A 26,640-nucleotide genomic window follows, 5' to 3' on the forward strand; every position below is an offset into this window, starting at 1 on the left:
GGTTGGTGAGAAATGAAAATCTAATACACTCTAATCTTGTGGTACTTGTCTTTAATCCCAGAACTTGGGAGTTAGAAGTAGGCAGATCTCTGTAACTTCACAGCTAGCCTAGTATGCCTAGTGAGTTGTAGGCCAGCCAGGGCTACATAATGAGAGAATTATGCATCAAAACACACTCACCAAAATTTGTCCAAGTCCAAAATATTTGGAAATTTCTATTACAAGAAATATTTTCTGGTCTTGTCTCCATTTACACAGGACTTGAAATTGCCTCTGATTAATAAAAAAAAAACCCTTTCATATTATCTATAAATAGAAGCATGTGTACTATTCAGTTTGCAAAAATGTATTGTCATATATCACTATAAAGTTTATATTTAGAATATTTTGAGAAAACCAGAGGTTAATCAGGTATAAGACACCACAGATCTGCTCCCTGGTCTGTTACTTGTCATGCAAATGCAAGATTGTTTTTAACTATCTTTTCCTGAAAAAAAAATGGGCCTAATGATGTCTTCTGGTGGTCAGTAGGAGACCTAAATTCAATGCCTTCTTATGAATTCTTCCACTATAGATTTCTAAAAAGCTCAGGCTTTGAGGGAACCAGATAAAGCTTCATAGCTAGGCATGAAGTTCAATGGCAAGACTTTCTTAGCATGTATGAGGCCAAGAATCCAACCCTACCACAGCAAAAATAAGAATTAATATTCATGAATACAGTTTACAACTATTTCAGAATATTTCTGTTATTCAGGTAATCTCTCAAGCCAAACCTTAGCTCGTCTTGGGATGTGCATCCAGCAATAAGGATATAGCATTGGTGAGGGTGGAGATAATAACCACGTAGTTGTTTTTGTTTCTGTCTGCTGAACTTGCAGCTGTCTGTCAAATGCTTACCGTGTGACAGATTCTGATCTGAATGCTTCTTGTGCAGAGTCTTATTTAATATTCCCATTAACCCAGTATAAGAATAACAATTTTTCTCACATGTCAGATAAGGAGAGCAGTGAAGCTGAAAGAGTCTGAGAAATTTGGCCAAAAGCTCATAGAAAGTGCTGAAGGTAGCCCTCAGAATTTCAGAATGCCCTGTCTATGAATCCTTTGTGCCTTGAATGGGTTGTTCCATACTAGAGTGTGAAGAAGGTATTAACTTCGCTCACAAATGGTGGCAAAAAGTTCTCCTTTATGAGTTGTGCATATGTGTATTTTTGTAAGGAAAAATAAGCCCGAGATCTTACCCGAGATTTTTTTCAGAGGTAAATAGCTAACAGGCACATGTTTAAATGTTCACTCTCACTAGTTAGCTGGGAAACTGCAACTTATAACTGAAATGATTCACCTCACATTCTTAAAATGGCTATTCCCAAAAAGAGACAGTTAAAAAAAATGGCAAGGCTTTTGAGGAAGGGGAATCTTGTACACTGTTTGGGAATGTAAATTTAATCAGTGGAAACTAATGTGCATGCACCTCAGATAACTAACCTGGGACTGTATGATCCAGACCTTTCATTGATGCATACATATTCAAAAGAAATTAAGTTAGAGGCTGGAGAGGTAGTTCAGTGGTTAAACATTTACACTGAAGCACATGGACCTGATCAGATCCCCAAACCACAGTAAATCCTTGGAGAGCCTGGCCTATGAGTGTGGGAAACAGGGGATTCTGGAGCAAACTGGCTAGCAAGAGTAGCCAAAGCAGTAAATCTTGGTTTGACTGAGAAACCCAGCTTGATGAATAAATGGAAGAGCAATGGAGGACGGCTTCTGACATCAGTCTCCAGCCCTCAATACAGGTGTTCACTTGGGTATAGCACACATCTATACTCGTGTGCAGACACAGGCACAAGACACACAAAAAATGGAAAAGGAAGAGATCAGAATTAATTAATTGAAGGGGCACCCAGACCCACACACTCTGTATAGCATCACTCGCATATCTAAGAAACAGAAACAACCTGAATATCATCCATCAGGTGAAGAGGTTTTTTAAACAAGCCTATGTATACTGTGAAATATTAGTCAACCTTTAAAAGGCTACAGAGAAACCGGTCACTTAACACACAGACTCGAGTCTGGCGGTAATTATGTTTATCGAAATATGCTTATCTCAGAAAGACAAATATACCTGATCACCCTTATATGTGGAATGTTATAAGGTTGAATCCTTGAGTGTGGAGAGAATGATGTTCAGTGGAGGAGGGCGGATCTAGGTGAACGTGAGAAGTGAAGATGTTGGTCAAAGGGTATAATTCCAATTAGATTGCAGAAAGACACTTTCATGCTCTATTGCCCACAGCTGACATTATAATGAACAATACTGCTTTGTATATTTTAAAATGGATAAAATGGTAGATTGTAAATGCTTTCATCATACAGACAGAAAATGATAGTTAGGTATGAAAGATGATAGGTTCCTTCATTATTCTTCTTTAATTATTATAAACCTCTGTGTAAACATTATTTAATACTTCAAAATACCCAAAATTAAGATCTGTGTGTTTAAAGTAAGTTTCAAAAGTTAAAAACACATTATACAGTGATACTATATCAAAATGGGTCTCTAAATGTCTACAGATTATCAATCTCTGAATCTAGAACCTTCCTTTTGCATCCAGGGCAGAGTTTGCTCTGGTAGGAAGGAAGTGAACTCCCCTGGCTCTCTGTAGGAACTCCCTCTTCCTGGCCCCAGCTGCCCTTGCAGAGCTTGGAGCTGGGTTTGGGAATGCTCACGTGACACTTTGGAGCAAGCTTAGCAGCAGCCTGTAGATTTATTTATTTTCTCCGAAGTGATGAGAAGTTTCAGACTTTTGGTCATGCTTTGGCCTTGATTCTACTTAAAAGTGGAAGTTTTGTAAATGAAGCTTCCTGTGTGTGTATTCAATTTATATTTCATAAAGCAGCTATTGTCCATTAAATAAAATCCATCTGATTGTTGGAAACCTCTTAGAGGGTTAATTGTTGTGTTATGAGATATGTCTCTATTACATAGTACTTGGCTTTAATCAATATGTTTTTAATAACCTATAGTCAGTAAGGACTTGAGGCATATACAATAGCTATTCTGTTCAGGGTAATATTAATAATGGAGTTATCACATGCTAAATTCAAACTGACATTTTTGAAACATGTAATTAAGGCTAGCAGCTATGCAGACCACAATCTAAAGGAAGTTCGTCCACAATTATTAATAAATTGCCGTGAAGGAATGGTACTGCATCCTTTGTGCATCTTGCTCCCATACGCAGGGAGTTTATAGCAGTGCAAATTGATTTAGTACGAGGCACATAAGCTTTGATGTCTGGTCACATGCACACTCTGCCACCACCTCCCTTGGCTTCATCGCTCCCAGTAGATGAGACTTTAGGCAAGACATCTGACTTTTCTAATTCTATGAGTCCTCCTCCATAAAAAGGTGCTAACTTGCGCACATTGTGCTATACGGAGAATTCAACAAATGACATCTATAATATACCAAGCACACATTCTACACTCATGGAATGTTAGCTTCTACCTTGTGTGAGATTTTCCAGAACTGTTTGGTTACTTGAAAATCCCCTTCCCTTGCAAAACCTTGGGTGTTTTCCACACCATCCATCAATGCCAGCATCGCGCCCCTGGCCATGTTCATGTCCTCCTGCTGTTCTCACATCTGTGGTCTAGGAGAATACAAGGGTTTCCCTTAAGAAAACATATTCTGATTCCCCCACAGCCTGTGTCCTCACACAGGGGCAACTGAATAAATAATTCAAGGCCACCCCTGGTCTTGCAAATGTGTTGACTAGCTGGTTTTAGTATTGGAACAATTGGCTATCATATACTGCAAAGCATAGTGGACTAGGAACTATGGGACCATGGTCTAAATTCTTTGCAGATGCTTCAATCTCTCTGTCCATTTAGCTTCAGTTTTCTGATCTTTAAGTCAAAGACGCTTGGCCTTTCTCAGGCAGAATTTTTTCTCCATGTCTCCTAACACATAATAATGAGGAATTATTTTTTCTACAAAACTGAGACATACTAGTACCAATCTAGGTGGAAAGAAGAGAAGCTAACTCCTTTTTGTCTAGGGTGGCTTTTTGAAGCACAGTTCAGAAGGACTTTATTTGTTCATGGGAATGTTTCTCTTTCACTTTCACAAAGATAGCAGCCATTCTCTAACACAGTAGCCACATACACCAAATAGTGCCCATGAAGTACTTGAAATTATGACTGATTTAACCAAGGTTCAGAATTTTTAAAAAAATTGTTTTATATTAATTAGTTTAAATTTAAATAGCCACTTGTCGCTGCTAGGCTTATCATTCAATAGCATATATCTAAAGCTTTGAGCTTCTGACTCAGAGCTTTGTGTCAGAAAGATGAACTCCCCCAACATGAACATTCTCCAGGTATATGATTGTGTGTGTGTGTGTGTGTGTGTGTGTGTGTGTGTGTGTGTGTGTGTGCAGGTGTCCATGAAAATCAAATAAATGCCAGAGTGAGTCATGGACACAAGCATGCCATGCATGTATTGGATGCCAGCATTCCCTGGATGTACATGATACCACCCATCACATTTTCTGCCAGCTCAGTGGTGTTTCCCTTGTCACAGTACTGCTTGAGAACCACTCTTGTTATGAGATCAGTGAAGTACAAGGTATGCCTGTGGGAAAGAGAGAAAGTCAGTAGCTGTGTAGGTCAGCCCAGTTCTTGAATCCATCCCAGAGCATTCATGATGTCACTTTTTATTATCAGTCCTGTGACTCAGAGCTGCTGTGCATGGACATTGTAAGGGACCTCTGTCCTCATTAAGATGCTTAAAATTCTCCCAATTCTCTTTCTCCCTTCTTCTCTACTTTCCTTGTTCCCTTTACTGTAAGCATATTTGTATAAATAAGATACCATATCTTCCAAAATCAATTCACAAATTACTGACAATTTTGTTCTGTTACTGAAGCCTACCCAAATAGCACCAAGATAACAATATATAGGTTAAATGTGACTAAGACTATTCTGCATAATTTTATAGTAAATGTGTTTTCTATAAAATTGCTTAATTTTAGATATTATAGAATAACTGCCGATTATTCTATTTAGATTAACCATGGAATGTTTAATGTCTTATTCTTCCACCAAGTGAAAATGTGCTTGCTTGATGTGTCTTTTCACATTTTCATCCACTGGGGTGAGAGGGCACACACTTTGCTGTTTGAAGATTTAGCTTAATTTAGCCATGACTATTATATGTGTCTATATGACTAATATTCACTCACTAACTCCATTTATTCATCCATACGTTCAACTGCACATACTAGAGAACACTTGTGTTGTGTGCTAACCACTAAGACAGAAAAAAGGCCTAGGTTATGAATCTTGTTCTCAGGTGCTCCACAATTTATGAAAGAAACACATTTATACATAAACATATTAATACATGAAAATATAATTAAGGTGAACCTAGCAGGATGAGAAACATCAGCCAGGCAAAAGCAGCAAATGAGGGGTATTATGACCCAATGTGGTAGAAAGAGACAAGGCTAGCATAATGAGGACAGTTAGATTCATTAGAGGTTGGAAACACTCAAAATGTTTAAGCAGGAACACAGCCTACTGAGAATGGGGTTTTTAATGATTCTCTGCCCCCTGCCTGGGAATGCTAGCACACTATAAAGGTCACATGTATATGTCCTTAGACCATAACCCTAAAATCACAGTTTCCTTGTTATGGTAAATCCTACAACTTAAAATCTGGATGTGTCATTCTGTCCTCTCAGGTCACCAAATCACACAGATTCCTCTAGGAGTGAGTGAAGAGGAATCCCTGGGGCTGTTGTATTTTGAGAAACACTTGGTCGGTTGAGCCCTTAATATCATTTAGAAATTCTATTGCCGAGAGTCTCAGCAGATGCCACTCAGATCTGCAGATATTTTGGTCCCTGAGAATATGGAAGAGTCATTCCTCTAGCTTCTCCACAACTGCCTCCTACAGATGCCAAATTTGGAGAACCAGTAGGAACTCAGACACAGTTGTAGCCAAAGGGAGATTGAATCCAGATATACTAGAGCATTGGGGAAGCCACCATAATATTCCATTTTTGGGACTGGTCCCATTGAGAGACTGGCTCACCCCCTGGAAAGCTGTTAAAATGAGTTAGATGGCATAGTAAATAAAGTGTTTTTGATTATTAAATTGTGAGTGAGTCACTCATCCCCAGAATGTCAGGGCTGGAAGATTTCTTAGGCATCATCTCATCCAGCCCACTCATTTTCTGACGAAGGAACCACACCTTCTTCATGTTTAGTGCCTATGATGCAGACTGAGGCCTTGAACATGGTGGCTACCTGGAAAATATTCTTAAAGAAGTCTTTCCTGAGGACAAAATAAGGCAAATATGCTCTTCTGATCACACAAAAGATTCTCAGTGAAGCTTTTTATGTCATGTACAATTAAAATTATTGTAGGTGTTGGGTTTTTCTGGCCAGTTGGTTCTGTGCTACTTGATATCAGAGGACTGCATGGAACATCAGAACAGGTGCCAATTAAAAAAAAAGCAAAAACAAAAACAAACAAAATTCCTGGGCAATAGAAGAGATTATTAGAGTCATTTCCCTAGTCATGGCTTGTGCATGAAGAAAAGGCAATAAAGACAGAATGTGTCCTCTGCCCTAATGCTATTGCCACAGTCCCATCATCTGCTCAGTCAGTTGTTCTAAGTCAGTGTATTTCCACTCTTTCCTTGGCCTCCTAGAGAATTGGGATCAGCATGTGACCTTTGCCTAGAAGGGAGAATCCTGGTGCAATATGCTTTCAATGCTTCCTCCCCCATGCCCTGTGGACCATCGGGACACTGGAGTCCTCGGGAAGCAGAAGGTAAGTCAGATGCTTTTTGACACATGTGGTATACAGAAAACAACTTTAATGTTATTCTTTTTAACAATCTTTAAAGTTATTCATGCACTTATTAATTTAACGAGTATATTTTAGCATATGTACTATTTTATGTATACTATTCTCCTGTTACATCTCATGAAATCAAATCACCAAAATATTAAATAAAGTTCATATATGATGTATGGAAATGTTCATACAACTTAGAGACTCTAGTCCCCTGTGGGTACAGACAGGTAACATTGCAGTTAACACATGTATCGGGGGACTTTAAATCATCAATGATCTTTGATTCTTCCTTAGTTATGACAAAGGTCACATGACTCATTCTTGTATGTGTCACAACTCTTTAATTTTCCCATGTGCCCTTTTTTTCTCTGGCCACTATTCTAATCTTCACCTATTATCCGATCCTGCCACATATAGATGGAATTCTCAGGAGTCCCAAGAAGTCAATGACTGAGTTTATGCATAGCATCATCATTTAGTATAGAAAAAAAGACTCCCATTTCCTACAGAAGCAAAGACAACAACTTCTGCCGTGTCTTGAATGTTACACTTTGTCAATTAGCCCTTGAAGCCAGACTGGCAGAGAACCATGACTTCCTTTACATAAAACATTTCCCTTCCCCTGCCTTGGGACATTTGCACATTGACTTTGTCCCAACAGAGTGCCACAAAGGTCCAGGACAGGTCAGATAACATTATCCATAGTCATTAGGTAAGACAACACGACATCAGGTTATCAGAGAAAGTAGAACCCACCACCTTGCAGAGCATCAGTGAGAACTCTTTCTCTGCCCTTTATATTTTTAGAAAGAGAGTTGAAAAGGAAAAGCCAAAGATAGACTAAAGCAAAGGAAAAGGATCAGAAAGGGAAGTGAAGTTGAAAAATGACAGTCCTGTGCCTTATTTTCTAAAATAGCTTAAAATAAAAATGAGATTTGGACGTGGGAATTCTAAATAATTTATCTGCAATATTAAGCAAGAGAGAGGAATGCCTGGGAGAAGCCCTTAATTCAGTCTTATAAACTGACAGGCTTGGAAGGGATACATGTGGTCGCTGTGCTCCAGTCCTTCATAAAGGAAACTCCTCAGTGATCTTCTTCACTGTGGCATGCCACACTTCTTTAGAAAGCTATTTATGAATCTACAGACACACTTTCCCTACCCAAATAGAACCCACTCAGTAGAAACTATACTTCGCTGACAGTGGAGAACGATTTGCATACTGGTATAGAGTATACCTGTCTCCCTCTGTATCTGCCATGGGAAGTATGTGTGGGCACAGTCTTAGGTACATAGGCAAGAGCATGATGGCTCTCCTGCAGGAGTGAGATAAGCAGATGGGCAGTGACCACACTGATCAAAGTAGAGGGCTAAAGACCTAGTAGAAAGGAAGTTTCATCCAGGACTACAGAATTATGTTTCCCGATGTCCCCAAACACTTTGGAGCACTGAAATAATTTTAATATTTAAAGAGGGGAAGTTTCCAAGGTTGTGGTCTAGAGTGTCCTCAAAGTCAAAATTATTCATAAGGTTACGATGGCATCGTTTACTGCTTCTTTTCCATTCTCTTCTGAAAACACAATGAGGCTTTCCAGGCCTATGGAGCATGAAATGTTGTTAGCCCTCTGACAGATAATGGAATACATACTATACATATTGTAGCTTTACAGTGCTCCCATTCATAGGCATACTACTGCATGTCTATGAGTAAATATAGTCCACCTAAAACAAAAGCTCCTCATAAGGCTGTGTGCATTTATATGGATTCACAGCATGAACAGCACGGTGAGAGAAACAGGTCCTGAACAGGTGAGGTAGCTAGTGCCCACATAAGGTGGGTGAATTACCACTGCAAACAAGGAGAAGATGCCATTAGCTTACGTCAGAGAAGGTCATAAATTGTAGGTTGAACCTTATGTATGGTGGCATAATATTTTACAAAATAAAAAATTTTAGAGCTTGTCAGCCACAAAACTTAATTCAAAAACATTTAATGAATTCAAATCTCCTCAGGCAACACAATCCTGAGTTGTATTGGGCAGCCTCACTGAACACAGCTATACTTTTTACAGTTCATGCCCTTGCACCATTAATGCTGATGGATATTTCCTTAAAACACCTCAGATTGAAGACTATTGGATGTTATGGACTTCAATGTTTTAATTATTCACTCAAAGTGGTTTTGCTTATATATAAAATTAGCAATGTAATTAAAGAAAGCAAAGACTTTAATATTTCCCTATTATCATGTCTCGGCATGCACTAAGTTGATAATCAGGGTTGTATTTTGTTATAAAATTTATTTTTTATGATGTTGGCATCGTTGATTTAAATTTCATTTGTAAAAAATTAAATGAGCCTTGGCTCTGACTTAAAACAGAATTTCCAGTAATTTTTGAAATGGCCCTAAACATACTTCTGCCAGTTCAACATAATATTTTGTGCAGTGCAGTATTCTCAGCAATGCTAATTATAAGATTAAAATATCAATCAATTCTGCAAAGTCATTGAAGATACTCTACATCTTGTAATAGTAAATATTGTCAAGATTTACAACTTTATGTACAATCAGACAAGCATATTCATATCATCAGTATGCAATTGTGCTTTGGCCTTTAATATGTAACTCCATTATATGTATATAGCCAAATTCTTTTAAAGTAAATTTGTTTAGGACTTACTGTCAAGAGGTGTTTACATGCCCACTTAGAGTATGTGGAATGGTAAGACGTGCGGGTTCTAAAGACTCTATAAATGCTCTATGCTGAATAACTTCAAGGATAAAGGTCCTGAAGGAAAGGGGGCAGCTTTTGCTTGTTACTAGAATTCAGGCAATCAAAGATGATGTCTGAGTTAATGCCAGGATAATGGCTGAGGCAGTGATAAGGGAGAAAAATCAGAGTTGCGAGATATGTGGGAGGTAGAATCGGTAAGTATTCCCCTTGGCTAAAATCATCTCAGTCACTCTGCCACTTGTTTGAGTAACATAATTTCCAGATGTCACTACACACTTTCATTCAAACCAAATGTGCTAGTCAGTGAAGTCTGCTCCTGGCTTGTTCTGACTCTCTTAAAGGGTAGTGTGCAGTTGATAATCTAGTGCAAGTGTGGGGGCCCCTGAATGTCTGAGCTGATTCCAGCTGCTAAGGACTACCTACAACCTCCTGTATGCACTTACTATGTTCTTGCCAGGAAAAGGCACCGCTCCAATCTTAGGGCATCTTATTACACATACTGTGATCCATTTGGCTCAGACTCCTTTACTATTCTTGAAGAAATAAACTTTTCCGTGGGCCAAACTCTAAACTTTATTTCACAACTCATTTCCAACCTATTTATCTTTGTGTGTTTACATTTTGGGACTTCCTAAACTAACAGAAAACTCCCAAATTCATGAGCAAGGCCAGACATATCTGTAAGGTTGAGAAAAGAAAGTACAGGGCAGAATTAAAAGTGGTGTTTCTCACCCTGTCACTGCCAACTACTCTGTGCCTTTGAAGTTCTTAAAGTTCTCCTAAGATGGTGTCTTACTTACAGAATGAACAACTTAACTATAAGGCCCTTTCTTAACTCCATATTAATATGACCTAAGAGTTTTGTTTTTAAATATCTGTTGGCTATGCACTACATTCAATTAACTTTACTCCACAGTTGGAAAAAATAACAAACAAAAGAAACACTTCAGGGGTTGGGGATTTTGCTCAGTGGTAGAGCGCTTTTCTAGCAAGCACAAGGCCCTGGGTTCGGTCTCCAGCTCCGAAAAGAAAGAAAAAAAAAAAAGAGAGAAACACTTCTGTGCACAGAAAACTGTTACAATTGTATGTTTAGAGAAAAATCTATATTTCACAGGTATGTATTTTTAAAAGTATTTACCATGCTACATTTATAAGCCAAAAACAAGATGGCTGAGTTTGATTAATGGAAATCCCATGTAGCATCACGTATGCAAGTGTTGGGTTTTGCGTGAGACATTGGCATGTGGTGCCACCTGTCTTCCTTCTTTCCTGTATGTATGAATGCTTGCTCCATTATTCTCCATAAAATGTTTCAGGTGTGCTGAAGCTTCTATCTTCAAAAAGAACTTTGGCACCACCATGTCTGTGTTCATATCAACAGCTACAGTGAACATTCACTTAGACATACAATGGATCTCTATATAGATTTTCATAAATTTACACTTGGAACAGCAGAAGTGTGTATACTTCTGTACATGTCTGTGACCTTCTTCCTGATGGACCGCTTATATAAAAATAAGTTTTTTTTAATGTAGTCATCATATATGTGAAAGGATATGTAATGATAACGAACTAACAGGACTTTGTACTGTTTTTTTTTCACATCTTCCCTCTTTTTTTCTATTCTTGTACTCTTCATCACTTCCTCATCTCCTTCCCTCCTTCTTTTCTCTCACTCTGTTTCTTTTTCTCTGGGTCTTACAACCATATATCTAATCAATTTCACAAATGTGTTCATTTCTGACCCTCATTAAGGAATTTAACTCATGGTCTCTGATGAGCTTTTTGACCAAACCATAGATGTGTGCTCTACATTAGCATAAGGATGTCCTTACTGACATGACTGGAATAGAAGATCTATGAACACAGAGAGCACAATTGAAACCTTTCTCCCCAGGAACTAGACTAATACAGAAAATGTACTCAGGACTCTGAAATTATTATTTTAATATATAGATATACATATGATGAATGGGTAGTAGCATGGGTGGGTGGGTGGATAGATGGAAAGAGAAAGATTATTGGGACAGAGGGACAGAAAAATGGATGGATGGGATAATGGATGGATGGACAGATGGAAGGATGGATAGAAAAAGATAAATGATTGGTGAATAGATCGCATCTATTTCTCTAAACAGTGTTTTCTTTAAAAAGACAAGTGTTTTGTCCCTCTTTTGTTTAAAATTTACCATGAGCTCTTCATCTATCTAAGTGTAAATTTCAGGTCCTTTAATGGGTCATACAGAACACTTCCTGATGTTTTGTTTAACCCACTGGCAGCCTTTACTACTTTCTTTTTTGAAACTATAAGTCTTAACTTGCCTTCTTTCTCACCCATTATCTATATTTGAAATGCTTCCTCCCCGAAAGACTTTCTTTCCTAGACCCTCATTTCTTCTCACGATGGTACTAATATAATTGTGAGCATGTATTAAAGACCCCATTTCATTTGCATTTTAAAACCATCTTATGAAGTAGGTAGCATTGGAGTCGGTATCATAGCCTAAGCAGAATAGTCAGGATTTTAGCTCAGCTCTAATTGCTTTAAAGCCTAACACATTGTTTAGATCGACAGTATCCATGTCTTCTACTAACTAGAAGAGCTTTGCTCAGCTATCTGATGCTTTTTTTGCTCTTCCTTAAAATGAGTTTACTTGCTCTCCTAATACAGAGAGCTGAGGCATGTAATATGATTGGTGCATTGCCTACACGAAAAGGCCAGTAAGTGTAAGAAACGTGGTAGTATTACAAATAGGTTTTGTGAAAGCTATGGTTCTTTTTATATCTAAGAATCTGTCTGTAATGACCATACAAATAGAGTCCTTGCTAAAATTGTTACTCCTATGTGTCTATTTGAGCATAATATTCAGACTTACCTTATCCTTTGGAAAGCATTCAGTCCCTTTGCTGACTAACAAGAAAACAGAAAGGAATGATAAATCAAACAGATTTGTCATCTTTGTTCTCCTGTGGCTTCCCCAACTGATAGTCATTTTCTCCAAGGATGGGAGACAGATCACTTTATCCCTTGCCAATTCCAGGGAAAGCACATGAAAGGGATGGAATGTTCACCTGGCACCAACCACTGGACATCAGGCTCTAAATTGCTGTCTTCTTTTTATAAATATCATATTCGCAAGAGATAATTGTTAGTTGTTGAACAAATACTGATCAAATATATACTATACTGTGGGTAATCTATACAGACCAGATACTGTACTGATCAAAGGTTCTCAGCATTGAATAAAATAGAACTGTGAAATAGGGACAGAAATATTCAGTCTTATAAGATTTTGAATATGATCTTTATAGTTAATTAGTAATTAGAGGATGTTCTTAATATCATGTAAACTGTTGTTTTTGGTGATAAATACTAGATTAATAAGAGATCCCTGTGTTCTCACAAGCCAAAGTTGAGAGTCAGAAATAGTGGACTGCAAAGTAGATAGGAAGACTTCAGTTAGCTGAAGAATCATTCTGCTTTTTCCTTTAACCAAGAGTTACTTTGAGAAAGCATTTTCTATTAGTAGAGGATGAATGTAATCAAGAAATCTTGTAATTGTGATTTTATCTTCTCGGTCTGCTGTGTTATTTATGAAAATGTTTTTGTGTATTTTCCGTGCCTCCATTTGTTCTCTAATTTTCTTCTATTTGTCACAGTTTGTAGCATGTTGATTCTCCCTCTATGAGAAAGGGTAAGAATGTAGAGGGTGTTAAAAACCTCCACTGTAATAACAGCCACACACACACACACACACACACACACACACACACACAACTGTATTTTTATGCCTATGTTATGATGAGTACTGTTGCATTGTAACATTAAAACAAAGTATTGTAAGACTAAGGTTGTTTTTCTTCCTCTTTACTTAAAAGTATCCAACATACTTATTCCCTAAACAGACATTACTATCCAGTAATACTGAAGGAACAAATAATATGATTACTAATACAACTTGAAATTATCCTATCTTGTCCTCACCAATGATCTCTGACTGTCACTGGACTTTCTTAAGTTATGATTAATTTTCTCAGCAGCACAACAAAAAGGGTTCTCTGTATGTGACCTCATCAGTAAAGAATTTAGAAATTGCTTCAGACTGTTATCAGTAAAGATGAAGCATCTTTTTTTTCCCTAAGGAAAAGTAGCAACATCAATTTTTTCTTTTCTCACTCCCCTGTCCTTGAGTGAAAGTGGACATAACTCAGAGAAGTTCAGTGGTATGGAATGATCTCATGTAGGGAGATGGAGGAGTACAGATAAAATAACCCCAAATTTGACTTGTAGCTCTGTCATTCACAGTTTATTCTCCTCCCAGGATCTCTGTCTAAAACATGTATCCCATCTTTGCTCCCCTTGTCTGCTAGTTATTTTCTGGTGTTTCTCTTAAGTCTAAGCAAGTTGTACCAGTGTCAATGATACTACTGGGACTCTAATTTTAATGATTCCTGCATATAGCAGGGACTTCATTGTATAAACTTTGGTTTAATTAATTCTATGTTTCTGAACCTTAATTACGTCATTTAGAAAATGAATCTATTCACGAATTAAGCAAACTCATGGGACATAAAAGGTGTTCAGAAGAATATCTCTTTTATTCTTTCTATATAGAACATCAAAGTCTCTCAATGGAAACTTAAGAAGGAAAGTTTGACTATTTTCTTAGGAGGTAGACACTTCACTTCAAATGTTGGGTGACTCATCTGAGATCTGTTTTGCAGGGTTAGGGATGAACTGGTTACTTTACATATAGCAGATTTCGGTGACACCAAAATATACTCTTTCATCTCTAAGTTCTCATCAGACATATCTTTCTCTGGGTTTGTGGGAAACTATGAAAACAAGAATGTAGCAAGAACTCATTTTCATTTCTTTTCTCTATAGGTCACCCAGATGTTGAACAGCCCTGTAAATCCAGTGTCCGTACCTGGAGTCCAAATTCAGCTGTCAACCCACACACAGTCCCTCCAGCCTGCCCTGAGCCACAAGGCTGCTACCTCGAGCTGGAATTCCGCTACCCCTTGGTCCCTGAGTCTCTGACCATCTGGGTAACCTTTGTCTCCAGTGACTGGGACTCCAGTGGAGCTGTCAATGACATCAAACTCTTGACTGTTAGTGGAAAGAACATCTCTTTGGGTCCTCAAAATGTCTTCTGTGATATCCCACTTACCATCAGACTCCGAGATGTGAGTGAGGAGGTATATGGCATCCAAATCTATACTCTGGATGAACACCTGGAAATTGATGCAGCCATGTTGACCTCCGCTGTAGACAGCCCACTCTGTCTACAGTGTAAACCCCTGCAATACAAAGTGCTCAGAGACCCACCTCTGCTGGATGACGTAGGCTCATTACTCCACCTCAACAGAAGATTCATGGATATGTAAGTGCATTCTCCCTCTCAGGAGCTGATAAAATGGATGGGATGTGGAAAATGTGGGGAAAGTCAAAAGGTCTTGGCCTAATAGGAGAAAGTTCATCTCCATCAGGCTTAATTTTATAGATTGTATTCCAGTGCTGAGTGTAGGATTCATGCTAATAAGGTAGAGTTGATATAATGGAAAGGGTCAAGGATGGGGTCAAAGGGGTCAGAGGTGAGGACATTCTCCTGTGATATTCATTTATCTCTCTAAACCTTGGTCTTTTCAATAGCAAACAAGGAAGAGTGGTTGGGATTAACAATGATAAGTCCTTCATTACTAATGAAAATTACTTTTCTGAAAGAGCAGAACTTTGATAATGATTCCTGTTTATATAAACTTGAAGCAGATTTGTGCATTCTGATTGTTTCTCCACTGTATGAAAATGGTAATGTAGCAGCAGCTTCAGGGGGACTTGTGCACATGACTAGGCAACCTCGTGAAAATTTTTCTGCTTGTTGTATTTCCTGAGGTAGAAATGAGTTCTTAACTTCTTTGATCATTAAAGACCTTACAGTGTAGGGATCCACTGATGCTTTTGTGGGTAATAGGGTGGATATTCACCATGCTTGCCTTTAACATTTATCTGTTATGCACTTTTCTGCCATTTTCTTTACATCCTCATGATATGTGCCTTTTAGAAAAGAAGAATTCCTGTCGTGAGGTCATTAGTGTTGTATCTTTCTGTGTGTGCTTATCAGTTTTCTGTTCTTGTGGGGGAAAAAAAACATTGTCACTTGGACATTTTCCTACTCAACATTATTAGAGCCAGGATAGGACATCATTATATGGAACATAGATTAGGGCACAGATGCTTGATTTATACAGTCCTGAAAGCAGCGAGATCTCCATTTTATCGTCGGGTCCATTCTCTAGAGATTAGTAAGTTTATGAATCCACAAAGAAATTAATCTTCTTATGATAAATTAATCTTCTTTATGATCCAATCTCCTCCCAAAGGCTGCCACCTCTTCATTTGGCTTCAATGGGAACTGAAGCTTTGATCCATGAATTCTCCAGTGACATTTAAGATCCAAACCATAGCATCCTGTCTACCAGACAGAAGGCTATAATAAAGGCAGTGTCACTCATTCATTTCATGCACTCTACAACCACAGCCCTACAGTCATTATCAATTTGCAAAGAAGGGGGAAAGAGGCATTCAGACATGAGGTCACTTGTTTGGAGAACAGTGAGGAGATTGGAATGCAACCCCAAGTCAATTGGTCCAACTTATGTTCCATCAAAAGAATTGCTCTAACTTCTATTTTGGTCTTAAGTAAAAAATGGTGGCAGCTTAACTGCCTAATTTGAGTGAAGACTCTGTGCAGTCAATCAACAAACCTTACATAATACTTCCTATGTGCACGAAATGTAGGTTGGAACATTGTGAATAATGGAAAGAAGCTGAAGGGACAGATGCTTCATATTTAGCCCTAGTCCACCTTTTTACTAGTATTAGGTAATTCGTCACTGTCTTTGAGTGCTCATTTCTCCTCTGATAAAATATTGAATTGCATGACTTCTATAAGTTTGTGTGGCTCTCCAGTTCTTAGATGACATGAGACACGATCTCCACTCTGTGTACTCAAAAATATTTACTAGGCCCATCATTAATGGAAACCAAATTCTGGAAGGAAATTTTTAATCTTTTTAAGAGACAGGATCACTTTCGAACACTTTACCAGCACTTCCTTTTAAATGCCAGCAATTAATGGGCACATCTCAGGCAAAACCTAACCCATTCATTGAGTGAGAGATGAAGAGCATCTGTTTAAGAACTTAGAGAGAACACTTGGTTTGTGTTTGAGAATGTACTTAAAACTTAAGTACATTGTCTTTCCGTGAAAATATTCCACAACCCTGTCTCACCCATCCCTCACTTGTCTGGACTGGTGAAGTTCTGTAAATTTGTAGCCACTTAAGACTTCTTTACAAAATAACAGGAGGAAAGAAGTAATAGATGCCTTAAAAACCTCAGTTTAAACATGGCTTTCATTTTTTGCCTTGATTTATGAGCCTCTGAGAACTGACATGAGTTGATAAGTGCAGAATGGTGGAAATGAAACTGAAGAAAAGCCATCCTGAATTCTATTCTCTGCTGCATCTTTAACTCACTCTGTGGCCATGGTTGACTCACTTAGTCTCTCTGATCCATAAATGCCTCAGTTCTGTGAGAGTGATAGTGCTCTTAAGTTATAGCCCCTGAGTTAGGTTGCTCCTTTCAAAACCTTAAGATCCTTTTAAATGGCTGACTTCTCACCTTTAGTCTCCCTCACCTGCCTTCTTGTTGATTTAATAGTAAGAGTGAGCTCTAATGATCAGGACTTGTAAACATCTCTGGATGTAATTGTAATATAAAATTTCACACCTACTACTCTTAGGCAGTCTCCTGGCATGGGCGGTAGAGCTGCTGCATCAGCCTCCCTCCGTCCCTGGTCAGCCTATTGAATGAGAAATCCCATGCACATGGCCTTTCCAGGCGATTCTCTTGCTGGTTACAATTTAAGAGCTACTGCTCTTAGTGAGCCCTCTGGCCCAAGAATGGCCAAGTTTTTATTCACTCTTAAAGCTACTCTTCCAATTTACAAGTAAGAGTGGAGGACCGTCTATGTAGCCTTCTATACAGGAAACTGGGGATGCCAAGAATCACTCAGACAGACCTGTTCGATAAAAGAACTCAACCTGTAGGCTGAGCAGAGGCCATCCCCAGGCCTCTGTGATAGAAACAGTAGTTCCTATGCCACCTCACATCCAAAAACCTCACAATTAGACCCATGCAACAGTATGCCATTTGGTAGGATTTTGGTTTTAGGTTTTGGCACTTGAAGCAAAAGACTTTGTTCAGTCCCTAGTATGTGTTAAGTGCCAAACTAAGGTACTGATTAACCTTCCTGTTTGCCTTTTTTTTTAAAAAAATGTATTTATTTTTATTTTATGAGTATCTTTTTCCACGTGAACATATATGTACCACAAGAGGATGGAGGAAAGCATTGACTCTCTCAGAAACAGAAATTACGGAAAGATGAGCGCTACCACAAGGGTACAGAGAACAAAACTTGGGTCCTCTGAAAGGCCAGTGAGCGCTCTTAACCATTGAGCCATCTTTCCAGCCCGTTTGCCTTCTGGAGAGTCACCAAAAAGTTCTTGGAGACGGATAATGGTTTGGACGGGCTTTCTCAATTGAACGTATTCAGAATCACTGACAAATGAAAAGAAAATTCATCACGCAAGTCCATCCACTATTTCAACTCCTCTGTTATCTCTCTCAGTAATTTGAGTATCAAACCCCACACAATTATGTGTGAGAGAGAAAGTAAGAGTTAGAGAGGGAGAGAGAGGGAGAGTTTGCTGCTTTTAAGGTTTCTTTTTTTGTATCAAGAAAATTGGCTTTTATACAAGTTCTATATAAAGACTGTTTGGGAGAAAAGAAGAGGGATGTTCCTTTTTCTTCTGACTCAACCCATTACATGATTCCCTTTGACCTTAGTCTCCATTTTTTTCTCTCAACAAAAATATTTACCCTTATGTTATCTGCGCTAGAGATAGTTTCATAAGGTGTGACATTGATGGAGAGAGCCTTCTGTGCTTACTCCATGGAAGTTTCTGGTAGACGGATTACTTTTGGCCAGGACGAGAAAGAAATGTGGAATGGTTCCATCTTCTTGGGAAAAAACAAAAACCAAGAAAACCTACATTGTATGAGAACTAACACTAGCAGAATTAAAGGGCCAGAACCAACTTTGCTAATAACTAACTCAACACATGACACCAAGACACATTTTGTAACCTTTTGGGCCTCAGTTTTCATCCCTATACAATACAAAATGAAGGGCCAGCACATTAAGATTTTGTGTGTGGAAAAGATAACTTAGGTGAAAAATGAGTTTTATACCTTTTTTTTAACACTAAAAACATTCAACAGGAATCGCGTAGCATAGTTAGTCTTCATGAGACTCTAACTGGCTCAGAAAACTTTACTGGAGTCGGTTATCTGTGACCAATGGCAATCGTTTATTTTTTATTTTATTTTATTTTTTGCTTTGGCTTAAGTGTCCTTTTCTCACTTAAGAAGCAAGTAAGAAAACCAAACCTAAAAATGATGGAACCATCTTTGAATGGCTAGGAAGTGCATAGCCAGATTCAAATTGAGATCTAATTCTAAACTGTCTTGCCCAGCCACTCTTCAACACACTCTCACATCAGAAGACACAGTTTAGGAGCTTGAGAAATGCACTGAGTGTCCAGCTTTCTAAGTACAATATATAGAATATGGGGTTACAAGGCAGAAGCCACCAGCCAACAATTAGGTCCAGTGGCCTGCAGCTGTGATCAGAGAGTACACATTACACAGCTGGTTCTCTATGACCCTGAATGGGGTAAAAAGAACAGATTTTTTTTTGTGAGATTCCTTGGCTTTGATAAAGTCCTTAAATTCTCCAAAAATGAAAAGTATATATAACTGATAGACACATACATAGATATATAGATAGATACATAGACTCATAAATAGATATATATGTACTATATACATATATAATATATAGATTGATAGAGACATAGATACACAGATATGTACATACATAGATAGATATATAGATAGAGAGATACATAGATACATAGATACATAAATGCACAACACATAGACGGATAGATACATATATTCACAGATAAATTGATAGTTACATGGGTATATACATACATACACAGATAAATTAATAGATACATAGATAGGTATATAGATAGATGATAGATACATACATATGTACATATATGCATAAAGTGGTGTTAAATCAAACCAGAAAGAGCAAATAGCTGCTCACTCATTGATCTTTGTATCTGTCTATTTCATCCATCTAACAATCCATTCAACAAATCTTCATTGGCTACCTATTTGGTGCTCTGCTCTGTGTTTGGATATGAAGGTGGGGTGGTAATAATTTTTCCAAGTTCTCAGCTACATGGGAAACAGTGTTACCTCTGTAAATGATGCTCTAATGGAAGACTGACTCCAAGAACTGAAAAAATGAGATCTAAATTTAGAACTAAAATATAAATTTTTCAAATTCTGTATTGCATTTTTTTTTCTTTTAAATTGGATCTGGAGTAGAGGAAAGGGAGGAACATAAAATTCAAAGAGAATCAAAGACCCTAAAGCTTACAGGATGTTTCCTAAGTGCATGTCAGACACTTACTAAAGGCTACACATAGATAGCATCAATGACCTTTATAGTCATAACAATTCCCTTATACCCAGGCTGTAAATAATGACCTGAAACTCCACATAGGGAGGGAGACCATAGAATTTACACAGCTATCAGATCTGAAGCTTGTTAAGTAGGTGGCTGTGTTGACTATTAATTTTCATTCTTTTTATTAGCAGTGCTCTCCTTTTATTCTCTTCAAGTGCAAAAACAATAACATTCTTACACATTTCTATTTCCCAACTTGCTTAATTGTTTACCGAATTTTATTCACTTACCAATTCTCTCATATTCAGACTGTTGTGCTCCCAAATTTATACCTGCCAGTTTTACCTCACCTCGTTGGCATTCTCAGTGTAAGTTTGGAGTAATGGAATTGTGTTTTCAAGGTGTAGGTATATGTTCTTGTAGCTCTCACTCCAGAATCTACATATCAGATCCCAAACACTTGCTTTAGAGTCCTAAAAACTCAGAAACTATGTTCACCCATGTGAAACCATTAGTTCACGTGTCAGTTTATTTTCTCATCCAACACTATGATGGTTTTCACTTGAATCCAGGTACTTTCTGGTTGCTAAACATGCAATAATGACCAGAGACAAATAAAATGTTCTTGCTTTGATTTATTCTTAAAATACAGTTGAAAAGAGAGTAAGAAACAAGTACTCACATGACAAGGTAAAGCAGACATGTGTTGCCAACTTAAGCCAACATTTAGCTTAATTCAGGGTCAGCTGAAGGCACAGGTGGCTCCTGCCTGCTGTTTCTAGGGCTTTTCAGCTGAATCATCACTTTTTTTCTAAGCCCCATTTGAAGGTCTTTCTATTATATAATTATCCACTTGGTTTTTGTATTTATTCATTTGCCATTCATTCATCCACTAAATAGCCAAAATCCAGCATAATCATTTTCAGTAACACATTTCACTTATCGTCTGTTCTGTGCCATGTACTGTGTTTAGACTAGACATAGCTTTGATCAATCTGTGACTCCATCTCCCCAGTTTAAAGAGAACACAATGGGAATGGACACAGTCAGACATGAAAAGTGCCATGCTAAAAGGAGTACAGTAGGATCATGTTAAACCCAAGGAGTGATGCTAGCCTGGTTTGAAAGGAGAGGATGGCTTACTAGAGTGACATTTACACAGATCTGAAATAGATGGAAACTTTTGCTCACTGAAATTTGCCATGGCTCATGGGTGGAAACCAAGCTATGTCCAGCAAGAATGATGAAAACAAGTGAGAATGAGTAAAGAAACGAGGGGATGGACAAATGAATGAAGACAAACAGGGAAACTCATAGGTGTACAAGCTCAACCACACAGCAGAGTAGAACCTTGAAATAGAAATAATGGCATTGTGACTCATCTGTCTAGTTCATACATCTATTTCTTTATTATGAAGTTTTCAATTATTATGCAAAAAATGAGTTCCTTATGATAGTTCCATGTTTCTGTATTATTATAATTTGCTCATATTCATCCCATTACCCCACTCTTGCTTTCCCAACCCTTATCATATCTACATCACTCTCCATAACAAGTCAGCAGTGCATAGTTAAGCATAGTTTCGACATTTGACAAAAGGAATTCATGATTCGTCTGCTCTTTTCTATCCATTGCTCTCTTTTCCATTAATGATCCATACTTTCATTTCTTCTGTCCCTCAGATAGCTCTCCTTTGTCTTCCATGTCTGTCTGTCCATCTATCTGTGTTTTAGAAGTGGAGCTGTAGTACATCCTGAATTTGACTTACTTGGCTGAACGTGATTCTTCAAGTCCTACCCATTTTCCTACAGTTGAAATCACTTTGCTCTTTACTTAAACTATTCTCTTATCACCACAAAACAAATGTTTCCCAGGTTACTTAGTCAGAAGGCATAAAGATTGGAGTTTATATTGCTTCTTCTTTTTTTTATTACATATACGAAGGGAAATGGTAGGGCCTGTATTTTTGATGTTCTTTCTTTAAGGAATCTGCTGCAGTGGGTGTTCTTGTACACATTTCCATGTAAGCACAAATATGTAACCATTTGTTTAGGGTCAATATTGGTAAATAGAATTGCTGGCACAGAAACTCTAGACCTTTTCCATTTTAATGGACACCACATACAGCATTCTGAGAATGGAAATCATTGTGCACCTCATTAACTCTTTCCTCCATTTCAATCCATTACTTTGTCCCATCAGTGGTTAGTGTATATATATATATATATATATATATATATATATATATATATATATATAACATAAATAGTGTACTCTGGTACACTGCAACCTGGGATGTCTTAAGCAAAGAAAGTCTCTTCTGTGATGGGTGAATTGTGAGGATTTGATGTTTTAAACACGCATCCTCTTTTTGTTGAGATGGAAACTTATATTTCTTATTAGTTGATCCTGGTTGCTAAATTGATTGGATTGTGAAATATCTAAAACATTAGCAAAACATGCATCTGAGTGTAATTAATCGAAGGGGAAGACTGACTCTGAATATGGGCTGCATCGTATTCTGGGGGCATAGATGGAATGGGAAGGGAAAAGGAGAAAGCCTAGCACACACACTTTCTCTGCTTCCCAGCTTCATGATACAAGCTATTCTCTGAATTTAACCAGCCTTGCAATTCCATGCTGTCTGTGCTTACTCTTCGATACATTGAAAGGGGTTTTTCTTTGCCCTCTTGGTCTATTTAACACCTTCTCAATGACATATCTTATTCTTGGTTGAACATCTTTTCAAATATTTCCTGGATATTCTCATTTCTCGTTCTGAGAAATCTACATTAATATCTTTAAGATAGCATTCATCTTTCATCTCTTCCGATCTCCATCATTCCCTTTATTAAACAGCGATTCTAATGTCAACCTTCCCTCACTTCATTCAGTAGAGTTAGGATCAAGGTAAAATAGGGTGTCAAGAGGGAATGAGTATTCACAAAGTGGTTACTCTGAGTCATTCTTTATGGGTTGATATATTTATCAAAAAGTTCTTTATTGCACTCTTTGTGCTGGGAACCAGGCCATGTTCTGAAGATAAAATAGGTAACTAGAGCCAATCTGCTTGCCGCCTTCAGTAGAACCTAAATTTAGTCATTGTGATAACCACTCTCATATGTAGTAGTGTCAACAGCAGCATTTCTTGGTATCAATGCTGACATTACTGCCACCATGTAATAAGCACCTCACAGAAAACCTAGTACTTTTTATAAGTCTACTGATAAAGTCTAGGTGCTAGCACATCTGATTTTCAGATGAAGAATTATTTGGATGCTTAGAGAGATAGCCTTTAATTCAAGTTTCTAGAATTAATAGAGTTCTAACTGCAGTGTCTATCTATTTGCCTGGCCCTGACTCCCAAGAGCTGTACCTGGCAAAACCACAGACTGTAAGCACTGCTGTGATGGCTGATAAAGTACAAAACAGTATCTTGATGAATGGAGAAACTGGATAAAAATAGGTAGTCTTGATTCCAAAAGCAACAGAATAAGAAAAAAACTGAGTGAGGATAAACACGCTTTCAACATTTAAGTAAATGAAGAGGAGGAGGATAAAGGAAGCACAGAAAATGTGTGAACAACAAGGTTTCCAGTAACCCACTGCTGACATGCAGGATTTGGTCTAGCACTCTCCCACATTTACCAAGCAGGATTTTACCAGTGCTCAGAGGTGTTGCCCAGCAAGGTCCCTATGATGAGTAAGAGCTCTTTCTCTAATTCTAGAATACGTACCATTATTCTTAGGTCAACCTAAGCATAGTGGGTAATATCTGACTCTGTATACAGAGAAATGCCTGAGAAGGCCATTTATGGGTCCAACAGCTGGTTGAGACTTTCCTTGAGTTTGCAGTGGCATTAAATACATCTAGTCCAACTCTGGAAGAGTTAAGAAAGCAGAGACTGGCATGACCTCACAACACACAACATCCCAAATAGTACAATTGTTGTAATTCAATGTTGGATTGGAAAAAGAGAAATTGTGAAGTGCACTGTAGTTTGAGAAAGATAGGGAGATGGTGCAACATTATGTGCTAGCCCACAATTAGGAAGCTGGACTCTAGTAACAGTATTCTAGTACTGCTTTTTCTATGTATCGGGGTTGTTGGGTCTTGATCTGTGTACTCAAAACTCCCATCTTTAAAGGAAGGAGCAGGTAGACAGCTATGAAGATCATTTCTGCATCAGACAGCTTGTTGGGACTTTGGTTGATTTCCCATAGGCATTAGGCCATTCTAATCCAACTCTGTAAGAATAAATAAAGCAATGGACCTCAAATCTGGATTCTAGATTAGGTGTAAATCAGATCCGAGCGCCAACACTTCTTTCAAGGCTTTAAATGCTATCTCAGACAACAGTAGTGTATTGTAGATATATGTTTCATCAGTGGTATGGGGTAGGTAGTATTTACTCCTTTTCCTCTGTCCTGAACATACAAGGCCAGATATAAAAAAGATAAGTAAATGAGAATCTATCTTCTGTGGCACACCAAAAAGAGATCCAAGATCCATAAGTAAGGTTGTCTTTAGTATATCACATTGCATTAAATGAAACTCATAGAATGAAGAGGACACTAAAGGATCAAAAGACTTTTCAGAACCTCAGTTTTCATTTTCCTAAAGTGAGTCAATTGGGTCACTTGTGTAAATCAATCTTTTATTAATTCAACAGTTACTTAATTACCACTGTCTATCATGCTCTCTGAAGACTAGCCTTCTGGTAGCTTAGTGTCATTAGTGTGAAAACTGAACCAATAAACAAAGGATTATACAACAGAGGGAATGCTCTGTTAAGGGAATTCCACTGACTAGGATTTGTTCACTTGGCTCTAAGAGTCAGTGAGAAGCCCCTGTGATGGATTGCATTGTCAGCAAAGGTCCATATGGTTTATCCAGAGAATAGAGGGGAGACTGCCTCCTTATGATAATAAAGGGTGAAACTGAGAAAGGATAGTTGAGCAGAAATACCAAAGAATTTGAAAGTGAGCAGATCATATGGCCCCTGAATACTTTGCTGAAGGGTCTAGACTTTATCCAGAAGAGTGGGAGCTATTGGGAATGGGTCTTGAAGAACTATAAAGTGCTGATTACATTTGGTCCTACAACATCTCATCATATTTGCACAGTTGGTAGAAACAGGACCAGAAGCAAGTACAAATAGTACTAAAGGAAATAATAACCCACGGATAAACTAACAGACGGTGGCTTTGTTCTACTGGGCTGAGGTAGAAAAGAGTGAGGTAGCTGGGGCTGAGGAAATAGAACTTCATAACCATTCAGAAAGAAGAACCTGAAGTATGGGTTTGGAAATATAGCCATGCTACTGACACCATTGAGTAAGAATAGTGTAGCTTTAAAGACATGCTTAGGTTGAGATTAGAAGAAGTGTTCAAACATGACTTCCAGGTGCTGATCCATGGATCAGAAGCAAGCACTAGTTTCAGATCACGTTGGCCTATTACAATTCTCTTCTGTAGAAAATGAAATGAAATGAAGGCACATATATGATGTACGCATGTATTCTCTCCTCTCTCTCTCTCTCTCTCTCTCTCTCTCTGTGTGTGTGTGTGTGTGTGTGTGTGTGTGTGTATGTGTGTCTTGCCTCTATCTCTGCCTGTCTCTTTGTCTCTCTCTTCTCTTTCTCCATCTCTCTGTGTCTCTCTGTTAGCATGTTTGTACACATGCATGCATGTGTGTTGCTATTAAACAAACTGGACCTGTGAGACCACCAGTTTTCATCACCCACTGGTTCTCAAAGCGTAGTCCAATATTCTGAAAGGGTCCCCTGGGGGGCAGTAGGGTTAATCTTCCATAGCACTAATGCCTCTAATGTTACAGGGCTCTGGCTTTGTTTGCTACCCAGGATTAATCATTCACTCATGGGCTCTAATACAAGCCAGACACTACCTCCCCAGGCCTCATGCAAAGCAGTGCCATTCCATTTCCATCCTGATGTCTGCTTTTGCATTCCGGCTGTCAGACTGGGAGACAGGTTTTTGTATTTTTTTTTCTTTTGCCCCAAGAAAAAAGTTGGTAACTTATGTAGAAACTTGTTTATCAAAAATGCCATGGAACCCAGGGGGGAAAATGCCAGGGAATTAATGTATAGAAAAGCTACTTTTTTTTCTAGTTTTTGACTTTGTTTTCTGCTACACTGGACTCTGCCATCAACTAGCTGTGTGACTTGCGATGACTTTTCTAGGCTTGGTTCCCATCCATAGACTTGGGACCCATCTACAGTGGGACAATTTGAAAGGTTAGGGTCCTTTTACATTGATCTCCAGAGTTTTGTGTAATTTGCCTGAGCTAAGTTCTAGATACACACTCAGCCATCAAAACTTAGAAAACAAATTTGTCTGAGATGCTCGAGTCTGTTATCTAGAAATTAGAACCCCAAACTCTCAGACTTAGAA

General features: G+C 38.2%; 1 protein-coding gene across 1 annotated transcript in view; it reads left to right on the forward strand.

The window, feature by feature from the left end:
• The window catches only part of Pappa (pappalysin 1), a 230,363-nt gene that overhangs the window by 66,528 nt on the left and 137,195 nt on the right, over nt 1-26,640 (forward strand). Inside the window, 2 exon segments of the mRNA NM_001401319.1 lie at nt 6,726-6,847; nt 14,498-14,996. Of these exon segments, the coding sequence (NP_001388248.1) occupies nt 6,726-6,847; nt 14,498-14,996 (621 nt within the window).

Source organism: Rattus norvegicus, chromosome 5 (assembly GCF_021556685.1).
Source record: "Rattus norvegicus strain SHRSP/BbbUtx chromosome 5, alternate assembly SHRSP_T2T, whole genome shotgun sequence".
Classification (NCBI taxonomy): domain Eukaryota; kingdom Metazoa; phylum Chordata; class Mammalia; order Rodentia; family Muridae; genus Rattus; species Rattus norvegicus.